Source organism: Balaenoptera ricei, chromosome 5 (assembly GCF_028023285.1).
Source record: "Balaenoptera ricei isolate mBalRic1 chromosome 5, mBalRic1.hap2, whole genome shotgun sequence".
Lineage (NCBI taxonomy): Eukaryota > Metazoa > Chordata > Mammalia > Artiodactyla > Balaenopteridae > Balaenoptera > Balaenoptera ricei.
In genome coordinates this window covers 3,040,683-3,054,777 of record NC_082643.1, presented here as the reverse complement: position 1 = coordinate 3,054,777, position 14,095 = coordinate 3,040,683, and the positions used below count along the sequence as shown (strand labels likewise).

Genomic DNA, 14,095 nt, shown 5'->3' with positions numbered 1-14,095 from the left:
AAGGTAACCGGATAGAGACATACAGCAGGTAAGATCTCCCATAGATGATATTAAGATCAAATTTTTAAAATATTTTAGATGATTTAGTAGGAAGAAATGGAGAGGAATCCTCAGGTTTACAAATGACACAGAGACGTTTAGATAGTAAAGCACAAAACAAAGCCAGTAAGAATAAAGTACAAGCCATTTTTATAAAGTTTTATGTGCGTATAAAAAAGCAGTAAGGACCCAACCTGCACAAGGAAATATTCTATGTGAAAAGTGATCAAATGCACAAAGTATGTAAGATAAGATTAAACAGCAGAGAGTTCTCATGTTTCAATTAAAAGTCAAATGAAAACTAGAAGTCTTTCAAGGCATTAGCACAGTAAACTGCTAACATAATAAATAACAAATAATAAACAGAGATACACCTCAAAAGGATGGACACACTAGGAGAAATGAAAAATGAAAATTACTATACATACCCTTATAGAAAACCACGTAAATCTACAGTAGAGCACTGCCCTAGAAAAGTTTCTAAGGGGAAAAACACAGAGCTAAAAAGTTTCCAACAAAAAAATTAAGGGTATCCAAAGGGCTTTCTGTAAAACCAGAGGCACAAATTAAAAGAACACTTCATTCAGTCTTATTAATAGCAGCTGAAAGTTGGTATCATTTAAATTTCTAAAATCATGACTTAAGGAAATGTAGAAATGATACACATTAAATAAGAAGTTGGTTAACTTAAAAAGTACACCTACAATCCTTGGGGGTTTTAAGAAAAGTCAGAAATAGATAAAGATTGTTCCAAAGCCATTTGCCTAAATTCTCCTCCAAATGTTCCTCGGTGCCACTGTCAGAAATGAACAGTTAGTCCTATCAAATGCATTCTTTTTTACTATTAAGTCTTATAAGAGACTACACAAAGTGGTCTACAAATTCGATGCAATTCCCATCAAAATCCCCCCAAAAATATTTTTTGCAGAAATGGAAAAACCAATCTTCACATTCATATGAAATTGCAAGGGGCCCTAATTAGCCAAAACAATCTTGAAAAACAACGAAGTTAGTGAACTCACACTTTTTTTTTTTTTTAAGTTTCATATAGTAAAAGGTTTTTTCTACATGCACTTCAATTTCACAGCAAGAGTGGCATAGGATACCTAAACACAGAAGAGAGCATTCATGCAAGATATCTAACTCCTTGATATAATAATGCATACAATTCAAAATGATTACACTATCATTCCATCTAGGGCTTTCTGCAACTACAAGGTGGTGGTTATGGAAAGCATGGCCCTTGGTATCAATATCTAAAAAGCAACCACCACCTTCTTCTATGTGTGTTCTCTTTTTGCGTTTTTTCTTCATTTTCCTTAATCAACTCTGCTGTTGTTGCTGCTGCTTAGCAAAACTGGTAAAAACAAAATTGTAATCATTGAACATAGTGCTCTGGCAATCAAGACGTTTAAAACCTTCAATCTTCTGGGGCGAAGAAAGCACTGTGCGACATTTAGAACTCTGATTTACAAACAGGGTGGTCACAAACTTTCCTGGCTTGAAGACTTCCACAACTTTCCTGATCAGGTCATCATAGGAGGTCTGACTTAAGTTTGTTTCAAAGCTAACATAAGAAAATTCTGGTTCTGGAGTGATGTGAATAGTCCAATAAGTTCCATCCAATTTCATTCCATTCATTGAATACCCACAAGGATTGAACAGTGTGGCATCAATGACAGAACCTGGTATCAGGTCACGAATTCCACTCTCACGAGTGACATGCTTTGCAGTAACACCATCTTTCATGTAGAACTGGTCCATAACTGCTGGGTCAAGCTCACTCATCAGAATTTCCAGGGTTTGATCTGGCTGATTGATTACCCGACTCTCTGGGAAATCCAAAGTATACAAGTACCAACAATCAGAATTCATGCGTCCCATACAATATGCTGCTCCATTTGGGAAAATTGCATTAAGAAACTCTATTTCTTCCTGGAAATTCCAGTGTGGGTACCCTTGGTGAGAAGGCTTCATGAAATTCTTACGAGAATAAAAGAAGCTTTGAGTCAAACCCACTGTAATCCCTAGTAAGTTTCAACAAGGGGACGAGTGCTTTCAGCAAGAGGGAGTACCACATGTCTTCAAAATGAAACGTCTCTTGGAGACAAACATGCTACTCTCACTGAGTACATAAGCTTCCTGCTTGTCAGTTTTTGTCACACTTATGATTGAACATTGCACATCCTTCAAAAGTATGTCCCACTCGGATCTTGGGATGGTGCGAAGATCCCCAGATCCTTGCTTTGCGTCGGGTTGCTGCCTGGAGAACCACACCTCCAGCAGCCTCTCGGCCCCTTCGAAAAAATGTGCAGCTTCCATCACCGTGAGACTAGCAAGCAACCAACAACCACAGAAAATCAACTAAATTAAATCTCTTCTCCTGCCGCTGCCGCCGCCGCTGAGGATCGTTCCAGCTGTGTTAAAGTTCAGGTTCTTTTTTTGCTATAATTTTATATTAACTTTTTTAAAAAAAGGGTTAATAAAATTTTCCCGGCTTTTTTTTTTTTTTTTTTTTTTGGTGAGCGAAAGTTGAACGTGAGTCTGTTGGAAATAGAGGCAGATACAGCTCAGTCTCTTGTAGTCCACTGTTTCGCCGTTAGAGAGAGTAGAGCGAGCGCTAGCTAATGTCGCCAGCCATACTGTGGGAGCCTTTTTTTTTTTTTTAAAGATAAGTAATTGCTTTTTTTTTGGCTGTGTTGGGTGTTCGCTTCTATGCGAGGGCTCTCTCTCTCTAGTTGTGGCAAGTGGGGGCAACTCTTCATCGCGGTGCGCGGGCCTCTCACCATCGCGGCCTCTCTTGTTGCGGAGCACAGGCTCCAGACGCGCAGGCTCAGTAGTTGTGGCTTTCGGGCCCAGCCACTCCGCGGCATGTGGGATCTTCCCAGACCAGGGCTCGAACCCGTGTCCCCTGCATTGGCAGGCAGATTCTCAACCACTGAGACACCAGGGAAGCCCTGAACTCACACTTTTAATTTCAAAACTTACTATACAAAGCTGCAGTAATCAAACCAGTGTGGTACTGGCATAAGGAGAGACACATATGGACCAACGAAATAAAACTGAGAACCCAGAAATAAACCCATATCTATGGCTAATTTTGACAAAGGTGTCAAGTTCATTCAATGGGGGAAGAACAGTCTCTTTAACAAATGTGCTGAGACAACTGTATTTCCACACGAAAAAGAATGAAGTTGGACCCCTACCTCTCATGACATACAAAAATTGACTGAGAACGGATCACTGATTAAATAAAAGAGCCAAAAACCATACAACTCTTAGGGGGGAAAAAAAGGGATAAATCACCATTACCTTGGATTTGACAATGGACTCAGAGATGACACCAAAAGCACCAGCAGCAAAAGGAAAAATAAATAAACTGAACTTCATCAAAACTGAAAACTCTAGTGCACTGAAGGACATCATCAAGAAACTGAAAAGATAATCTACAGAACAGGAGAAAATATTTGCAAATCATATATCTGAGAAGGGTTTAATATCCAGAATACATGAAGAACTCCTACAGCTCAACAACAAAAAGACAACCCAATTAAAAAATAGGCAAAGGACTGGAATAGACCTTTCTCCAAAGAAGATATGTGTATCAACATCCTTAGTTATTAGGGAAAAGTAAATCAAAACCACAACGAAGCTACTCACCCAAGTTGCCCACTCTCCCCTCAAGAGTGCTTAATAAATCCTTGCTGTGCTTTCTCAAAATAAAAACAAACAAACAAAAAGACAACAAAAAACACAACCAGATACCATATCACACCTGATACTAGATGTGAATGAGATATTAGGATGGCTATAATTAAAAAATTTTAAAAAAAAGCAAAGAATGCAAAAAATGTTGAAGAGGATCTAGAGAAGCTGGAACCCTTGAATTTTGCTGTTGGGAATGTAAAATGGTGCCGTCACTGTGGAAAAGAGTTTGGCACGTCCTCAAAAACTTAAACACAGAATTAATATAAGACCCAGCAATTCTACTCCTAGAAAAATACCCAAAAGTATCAAAAACATGGACCCAAACAGATATTTCACTGCAGCATTATTTGCAATAGCCAAAAGGTGAAAACAACACAAGTATCAACTGATGAGTCGATAAACAAAATGTGATATATACAATGGAATATTATCCAGCAATAAAAAGGACTGAAGTTCTCATATATGTTATAACATGGGTAAGCCTTGAAAGCATTATGCTAAGTGCAATAGCCAGTCACAAAATGACAAATATTGTAAGATTCCACTTATATGAGATATCTAGAATAGGTCAATTCATAAAGACAGAAAGTAGACCTGAGGTTTCCAGGGGTTAGGGAAATGCAAAGTTACAAAGTTTCTGTTTGGAGCTATGAAACGTAAGTTGTGGAAATAGGTAGTGATGATGGTTGCACAACAGTGTGATTGCAATTAATGCCATTGAATCCTACACTTTAAATGGTTAAAATGGCATATTTTACGTTATACACACACATGCGCATATCCACAACTTTTTTTTTAAGTATATAAGAGAAACTTATCAAGAAGATTTGTGTGTTTGTTTGTTTTAGTGGTTTTGAGTATTTTGGCAAAATTCAGGACTTGAATAAGAAAAAGTAGTAACTCCACTTTGACCAAACAAGAACCAACCTTAAGGGCAAAGGAAGAGCTAAGTTTGATGACTGAGCTATACCACTGATTAACTTGGAACCAATCTTTTTCTACACTAATTTAGCAATGAAGTGATAGAGGTCATGGGTGAAAGAACTGGGAAGATACAAAGAGATGGTAAACAAATGTTAATGAAATATCTGAAATCAGTTTTTTTTAATTTTTATTTTACATTGGAGTATAGTTGATTTACAATGTTGTGTTAGTTTCAGGTGTACAGCCAAATGATTCAGTCATACATATACATGTATCTATTCTTTTTCAAATTCTTTTCCCATTTAGGTTATTACAGAATATTGACCAGAGTTCCCTGTGCTATACAGTAGGTCCTTGTCGGTTATCTATTTCATATATAGCAGTGGGAATGTGTCAATCCCAAACTCCCAGTCTATCCCTCCCACCCACCCTTCCCCCCTGGTAACCTGAAATCAGTTTTGAAGAGTCAATTATACCTACATTTTCCTCTCACCCAGCATTATCCCATTTTTTATTTTATCCCTGGTGATAAATTAGGGGGGGGTCTCCCCACCCCGTGTCCACATATATACGGAGAGAGAGGGAGAAAGAGAGAGAGATGCACACACACATACAATTTTGCTTCCTATTCCTCTTCCAAATACTCACTGGACACGTACTACAGAATCAATATGAACTATGTAATCAATACAGAGCTTACAAGAAACTCACTAAATATAGCCCCTATTCGTAAATAGTTTGTATTCCGTGGAATATGACTGCACAGAAAGTTGTGATAAGAGGCAGAACAGCGAGCGCCATGAGTTCAGTAAGAAAGAATGTCATATTTGCTGCCTACAATGCATCTCAAAAACCAAATGCATTTCTTGAATGTCAGAGCTGAGAAAAAAACTTGAAAATCATATAGTACAGGGTCTCTTGGCATTTTTTTCTCCAGCTTCCCACCTGAAAGTATGTCAGAGTCCAATGTGCTACATCAAAGGCCCTCAAGTATTTCTATTTAGGAAAAGGCCCCCAAGTGCTTATAATATGTATGACCCGCCATCCTCCTCTTCCCATGAGAACTGTCCCTCCAGTTCAATTTTCATTGCATAAGTGGAGAAACTAAGCCAACCTACCTAAGGGTAGGTTAAAAGAGATGCCCAACATTACCATCAGACTCCATCACCCAGGGTTCTGGGATTCCCACACTGACCTGACCCTTCCTCTCACTTTCTGCTATAGCCCTTTTCCACACTCAATAATATAAGAACTCTGGTCTTTGGTAAGCTTGCCATGTGCAAGGAATAATTCCCAGACCTCCTCAGGAATATTGCTATGGTGCATCTCTTATACCAGTAAAGCACAAACCTAATGACAAGTGGGGGACAGAGCTTCGTGGAAAGGCGGATTCTCAGAGTCTTGCTCACTCACGGGCTAGCTGAGTGAAAAAGACAAGTCAGCTGTTGTAATTCAGAAGGCAACTCGAATTCAGCAAAACTACAAATGACCATCAAGGGCTTGAGGGTTACCCTGGGAGACTCAAAGATTTGAATGTCAAATCTATAAAAACCAAGCCTATTCAGGCAGCTGCTGCCAGAAATTCAACTACTAGCACATCTGCTCCTTTGAAATGGCACTCATAATATGACGTACCAAGATAAACAAAGATATTTTTAAAATTTAAACTCAATTTTTAAAGGGACGCAGCTTTTTTTTTTTAACTTTGAATTTAAACTTTAAAAAAAAATTATCCCTGTCTTCTGGTAATTTCAGTCTTTCTATGTACACGGGCATTTACATATAAGATACAAATATTAAAATACATATATAATAACTGTCTTTCAAAAAAAGATGTAGGTAACAGTTATCAATGAGACTAGGTCTGAATACTTAAAAACCTGTTAGCCCTTTCTGTACTTGATGCCAGCCTTTCACAAAAGGCCAGAGAGTGAGAAAGAGATAGGGAGAAATGGAGAAGTATGGTTATGTGTGTTTTAAGAATGCTGATAGGCTTCTGATTCTACAAGGTGTGAACATGTAATGACTATAGTCTTTAAATCCTTCTAAATTGTTCTGTAGAAGTACGGTGTATAGCTTGGCTTTCAACTATTAACCTCAATGTAGTTTCAGAATGCCCTGATAATCTTACACTAAACCACCAAAGGTGACAACTAAAAGTGATGCAGACACACTTTCCATCAACCTATTGGTTCTCTGCGCTATTTAAAAAAAAAAAAAAAAGGCTAAACTCACAGCAAATGATTAATGAAAAGACCACCTGCAGCATAACAAGCAGAGTATTCCTAAAGGCTCATATCCCCTCAGTAAAACTAATTGATGAATGGCTGCTCCAAAGACAGTTTAACAATCCAGATTATCACTCCCATTGAGTTATTTTAACGGAACAAATTAAAAATTAAGAATTACAAATTGTTCCTAAAAGTGAAATAAACTAAGTTTAACATTTTTACAGGTGCAAAATGGAATGACTTGATAGTACCCAAAATATGCAGACAAAAAATTTACTGAAAGTAATTAGTCTTCTACATAATGTAAAATAGAGAAAAACGTTACCAGCCTGATAAAACTTTCTTTCAAGTTCAAGGCTCACAACAAGAAAGCACCAATGCCTGCAAATATAAAACCTTACCTAGTTTTCATAAATACCCACAGGCTGTGATTCACCGGACAGGGTTTTGCAGGCTCCTTCTGAGGGAAGGCCATCCTGTCCTGCGTTCCTGTGACCACATTTTCCCCATCCAAGTTCAGTCATGAGCACTTGCTGTGAGTGTGAGTTTCCACGAAAGGCAGTCGCTGAGCACGGAAGCCTCTTCCGTCAGTGGCCCTAAGCTTGCCCTTTGTATGGGCCTCCGCATTCCTGTGGTACGTCAGAACTGCCCAGTGGAATGCAACTCCTCAGTATTGGAATGTAAACTTTTTCGTGTCAGGCTACATCCAGAGAGGGGATACACAGCAATCAAACTGTGACTACACTGGTAGGCAATCCTAATTTACAAAATGATTGAAAATGTGATTCTCCGAGATATCAATTTTTCATATCTTCATTTCTAGGAAATGATAAGCAGTTACTAAAACCTAAAAAATGTCTGGCCTGATGCTCCTAAACCAAAACCAATTTATTTATTTAGGACTTACAAAAAATACTCACATGACACTGTCTTCAGATAGCAGAACAGCAGTACACATTAAGAAAAAAAAAAAAAATCTAACAAGTAACTGCTGATGCAATCAATTCCATTCTCAAAAATCGGTAGACTCTACAGGAATACATTTAACAGAAGAGGACAGTGGCTTTAAAGACATCATAAAAATGCATTTAATCTTTTAAAAATATTTTGTCCTCACTCATTAGTTTAACAAGCAAAAAAAAAAGTAACAGCTATTTAAAACAAAAACATACACACACCGAGTACACATAGAAGCTGTGTGTGTGAACAGGCTATTTCAGAACTATCTGGGAGAACTAAAGAGACGGTTTCTTTCAAGGCTCATTTAGAAGTATTCTAACAGTCATCACCCTGCACAGACGAAGAGAGGTTTGCTCCTCTACACAGCGAATCTCCACATTTTAACCCTCGCTTATAAAAACAGAGCACAGGAAAAAAAAAAAAATGACCAGCGAAGCCTCAGAGCTATGTTTCCCCCCCTCTGTTCATTCCTCAGTAGCCTGTGATCTAAGTAACTACAGAAGTACTAGCCATCTGATACTTATGCTGTTAACATTTCAATCCCTTAGAACAAATCTAACCTGCGCTGGCTTCGGTATCTTTGAAGCAGCGGCAACAGTGCTTCCTCGCGGTAGAGGAGCTGGGTGTCTGCAGCCTCGAGCCCGCCCCATGGCCCCCGTGTTTTCTCCGGCTGAGTCCACGCGGCTGCAGCCTGCGCTCGGAGCCCGCATTCTTCCTGACGGCCAATTTCCTGCTTCGGTGACCCACCCACCCTCCGGGCTGCAGTTCTGAGTTATGCGTGTCGTGTCGTGAAGGGCACTGTTTCCGCATACCAGCCTCATGACCTCAGCGGCAGCCGGACAGACACTCTTTATCAATTTCTATTCACTATCCACTCTCCTAAGTCAAGGGCACGTCGGGGAATCTGCCATGTCTGCTCTCCTCTGAGCCTTCAAGGTCAAACGCTTAGGTGGGCTCGCCAATGCAATTTTGTTATTAAAATGTACCCGAGCTCTACTACACACACTGCTCTCCCGCCACCAGAGGGATGTTGAATTGTGCACCTGGCTGGAATGATTATCACGGAGAAGACGAGCATAAATTTGTATCAAAACAGCATGGGAAAAGTTGAAGGAGGCTGCTTTTGCCGTTATTTTTCCCTTCTAGAGAAGAAAGGTGGCTCTTACCTCAGCTGTACGGGGGTGAAGGGAGCAGGCAGTTTTTGTCTCTTGCCACAACCTAAGCAGCAAAGGACAGTAGTGGGATGCTGACTGCACTTTGGTGGTGTCCACGTCCTCGTGACCAGCTGCTGGGGAACAGCTGAGCTAAACTGATGTGCCGCTATCGGTCTGCTCAGCGGCACAAACAGGCCTCTGCTGATCACGGTGTTCTGTACACAGATGGCAGCTCATCAGTCTGTATAAAAGTTATGGTCCATAACAGCTTTCCCATCAGCTTCTGGGCACATGCCTTACCCAAAATGCCTCTGTTGAATCTTCCCCGTTTCACTGTGCAAAGCACACTGTGGATGAGTCGAAGAGGCGAGGAAGCTCAGCTCTGAGGTCTTATTTTAAAACAACCTGATTTTGGGACTTCCCTGGTGGCGCAGTGGTTAAGAATCCGCCTGCCAATGCAGGGGACTCGGGTTCGAGCCCTGGTCCGGGAAGATTCCACATGCCGCGGAGCAACTAAGCCCGTGCGCCACAACTACTGAGCCTGCGCTCTACAGCCCGTGAGCCACAACTACTGAGCCCACGTGCCACAACTACTGAGCCCGCATGCCGCAACTACTGAGCCCGTGCACCTGGAGCCCGTGCTCCGCAACAAGAGAAGCCACCGCAGTGAGAAGCCCGCGCACCGCAATGAAGAGCAGCCCCCGCTCGCCTCAACTAGAGAAAGCCCGTGTGCAGCAACAAAGACCCAACACAGCCAAAAATAAATAAATAAATAAATAAATTTATATAAAAAATAATAATACAATAAAAGAAAGTAACTTGACTTTTGTAAAATTCATTAGAGGTAAAATAAACAATTACATGAAGAAATAACTGAACAGACCTATGTAAATTGTTAGTGAGAAAAATGGTAGATGAATTCAAATGAATAGTTCAGATTCGTCCTAACCAGTAAAAACCTGAACTGATCTCAAGAATCAAATATTCAAATAATGGCAACAGAAACATCTGATATTCTTTAAAGGCTTACACGAATGGTACCCAAACCCAGCCACCAGTCTCCCCCAAGTCTGGTGTATGTCATAAAAGAAGTTGAAATAGCACACGTGTCTTCATAAAATAGGACCTAAACAATAATTCAGGTCACTTGAATAATACTGCCTTCATAAAATTCTTGGAAGTTAAAAGAACTCATTTCCAAGAAAGGAAAAGCATAAATTCACACATATGTGTGATTTCTTACAAAGATATCAAGTAATAAAATGTCAACTTATTGAATTCATCTGCATGGAATGTGGACATTTTTCACAAACCATACTTATCTTGTTTTCCCTTGTTTTGTAAATAACCGTTCCTTCTAATTCTACCAACAGTAACCCTGGCAATATTGTTTAACCTGTTTCAGATCTCTTCTTATAGACTGAGGTAGTTAAAAACCTAGTAGGTATCATCAAAAAATATTTAGGAATATATTTAATGAAGGCTGTGTATGACCTGTACACTAAAAACTACAAAAGGGGATGTAACCCTACAAAGGAAAATAATAGAAGATCTAAATAAATTATGAGCTATACCACATTTATGGTTTGGAAGGCTCAATATTAAGATGGTAAACCTTCCCAAACTGATCTACAGATTCAATACAATTCCAGTCAAACCCTAACACTGACAAGCTGATTTCAGAATTTATATGGAAAAGCAAAGACACAGAAGAGCTAAATAATTTTGATAAAGAACAAAAGTGAGGGATTTATACTGCAGGATTTTTTACTATAAAGCTACACAAATAAAGATAATGTGGTATTGGTATAAGAATTGACATGTATCAATAGATCAACAGAAGAAAAGAAAGAGTCCAGAAACAGACCTGAAACAAATTTGGTCTATTGATTTTTAATAAATGTGCCAAGGCAACTTAATGCATAAAAAATGTTCTTTTCAATAAATAGTTCTGGAACAGATGAATATCTGTATCGAGAAGCATAAGCCAAACCTCAACCCTTACTTACACCACACACACAAATTAAATCAAAATGGATCTCAGGCCTAAATGGAAGAGCTAAAACTATTAAATTTCTAGAAGAAAAACATGAGAAAACCTTTCTGACATCAAGTGAAGAAGAGATTTCTTAAAACAGGACACCAAAAGTACAAACTATAAAAGAAAACACTGACATAAATGGACTTCATTAAGGTAGAAAGTTTTTGCTTTTAAAAGACACAGTTAAGAAAAAGGCAAGCCACAGATTGGAAGAAAATTTTTGCTAAATATATCTAAAGAAGGAATTGTACCCAGAATACATAAAGAACACACTCAAAAATAAGACAGTCAATTCAATATTTTTTTAATGGGCAATTTTTTAAAAAAACTGTTTGAAATGGGTAAACTAACACTTCCAAGAGGATATGTGAATGGCCAATAAACACATAAAAAAATTCTCAACAACACTAGTCTTCAGAGAAACACGTAATAAAACCACAGTGAGATGACCGTCACATATACGCTAGAGTGGCTAAAATTAAAAAGATGGACAATACCAAGTGCTGGAGAAGATGTGGAGCAACCAGAACTCTCAAAAACTGCTAGTGGGAAGGGCAAAATGTTCCAGCCGCTACGCAAAACAGTGTGACAGCTCTTTATAAAGTTAAACATACATTTACCACATAACCCAGCAATTCCACTCCTAGGTATGTATTCAAGAAGTCATGAAAACATATGTCCACACAAACAGAAGCCACAAACTGGAAGCAACCCAAAACATCATTTTCAAACTATGTTTTGTAAAAATTAATACTACCTCACTTACAAAATTCAATAGGATTTATAATATCTGGCATCCCCTTTACATAAGAATTGGCAATATATTGCATGACTTGCTTCAAAATAGGACTGGAATGGGCAGTAAAGCAAAAGTTTAGTTGTCGAAGTCTGTCCCTATAGCCTTCTGACATGATAAGCATCTCTTTTTTGCCTCTGTATTCCCCCTATTTACCTGCCCCTCTACCCTCCCCTCCCTTGCCCTCCCCTTCCCCCAAAGCTTTTCAGATGACTCAATGCCCAGATCATGTCTTCATACTCCCTGCAGCTCCCCCGTCTGTCAAAGCACGAACCATAACCTGCCCTAAAATCAAAAATACTCATTTCACCTCTAATATCCACCCACCTCAACCCCTCTGGATTAGGCTGTAGCTGTCAAATGCATCACGCTGCCAGACACACAAGTCCAAAGCATCTTTTAGTTCATCCTCTCCCTTATCTATAATTTCAGTCACTAAATTCCATCGTCAGTCCTCCTAAACTACTCTCACATCGAATTCTATTTCCATGAAAACACTGGTCAGGCCCTTGACCTTGGCCAACCAAGGCCACAGAGATGGGGTTCCTATCTCTAGTCCCAGCTTTACGGCATCTTCCAGGGTCCCCTCATTCACTCATCTTAAAACTCCAGGGCTTGCACACTGGTTCCACGGTCATTAGCCCAGCTGCTCAGTTCAGATCTGACTGACCAACTGCTTGTAAGCTTTGAAAATAGGAGTATAAAGTCCAGCCCAGATTGTAGGGACTAAAAACCTCCAGAGCCTGGACCTCAGTGCTGTACCCATTCTAAGCCAGGTGAATCCAGTAACAGGCCCAGTTCGGTCAAACCTTTCATGTTATCTCCTAACCACCTTTATTGCCAAACGCAAGGACTCGAAACAAGGTTTTTTCTACTTTTTGTTCCACAAGCACATTCTTAGAAAAGTTAAAACATACTTCTCAGGCTTGAGAGGCTATCAGGCAGCTCTTCTCCATTTAGTTGAAGGACAATAATTACTCTGTACTCTGACATAAATAATCAAAAAAAATCTCTGCTTTAGCCACAATGATGCTTCCATACACAAAATTAACTATATATAGATATATTTATATATAAAATATAACTATATATACTATAAACTACATATAACTATATAAATTAACTATATACAAAATTAACATACAAAAGTTTACTTAATATATGTCAATATTACCTCAATTTTTTTTAAAGTTCACTTAAATAGGATAATGATTATAAAACCTTGAAGACCCTATTCATTTTGTTTCCAAAATTATGTATTAGTTAAAATCCAAGATGAGGTGACAAAGTGGTAAACTGAAATGGTCTCAAAATTCTGAATAAGAATTAATTATTTTTATTATAGACTATATAAACTACCATGGCAGCAGAAAACCTCTGATATACATACATACATACTTATATACATTCTGGATATGATTTAGACTGATGAAAGAAGATAGTTTTCCTATTTGTAAAACTGAATTAAGTATGAACACTTAATGGTGATTTTCTAACTGCACCCTAATGAACCAAAAAATAATAATAAAAATAAAATACAGGAAAGTGTTGGACAGATTTTGGCCATTGCCCTAATTTAAAAAATTATCTGAAAATGTTTAAGAAATAACAAAGTTATCTTAATGAAACCGACACACTAAGCAGTTTACAGCTATAAAATGTAAAGTGAGTCATCAGTAAAAGATAATGTAAAAATTATCCTTAAATGTCTGACTCAAAAAAAACTTTTAAAAGCAGAACTAAAAAAATCCAGTTATTTGATGTTTATGTCGATCTATATAACACATGAACGTTCAATACCAGAAATTATATTTTATATTTAACTGCAAAAATATCCAACACCTATAAAGCCATAAATGTGTGGCAAAAATAAGAAATAGCTAAGAAAATAAATTTTTTTAATATTTTGAACTTACAGTTCAATATTCTAATCAGTAATAAACATTAAGCTGGCAGCTTTTAAACCCACATTATATTTAATTAAATTCTAACATAAAAAAGGCAGTGATATACATGTCTAAGCTATTATTTCACTTTATTTAAACTATTTCTCAATTCTTGAAGTACTTTTAAAGAATTTTTAGTACATCTAAAAAATAAAGTGGGGTTCATAGTACAGCATAAGTTCATTTTCTTTAACATTCAAATATATGACTGGTGTTGTCTATTATATATAACATGTACCTATATATTATATATGTAATTTTACAGTCAATGTAAAATAAAATAGAGGGTCCCTGAA

At 38.1% G+C, this 14,095-nt stretch overlaps 1 protein-coding gene and 1 pseudogene across 12 annotated transcripts in view; both read right to left on the bottom strand.

Annotated features, from left to right (window-relative positions):
* RAPGEF2 (Rap guanine nucleotide exchange factor 2) overlaps positions 1-14,095 on the bottom strand; it is a 248,786-nt gene that overhangs the window by 122,536 nt on the left and 112,155 nt on the right. The window contains exon 1 of one of the 12 annotated variants that reach the window (XM_059922357.1): positions 9,029-9,050. The exons of 9 other annotated variants lie outside the window; for them this stretch is intronic. Coding sequence is in view for 1 of the 3 variants with exons in the window: in XM_059922351.1 (XP_059778334.1) it covers positions 7,304-7,377 (74 nt within the window). In the remaining 2 variants the exon portion in view is untranslated. Of the gene's footprint in view, positions 1-7,303; positions 7,603-8,422; positions 8,576-9,028; positions 9,051-14,095 lie in introns of those variants that run through there. 2 more of the 12 variants (XM_059922356.1, XM_059922351.1) reach the window with 2 other exon arrangements.
* Positions 1,363-2,361, bottom strand: LOC132366315 (S-adenosylmethionine decarboxylase proenzyme-like; annotated as a pseudogene).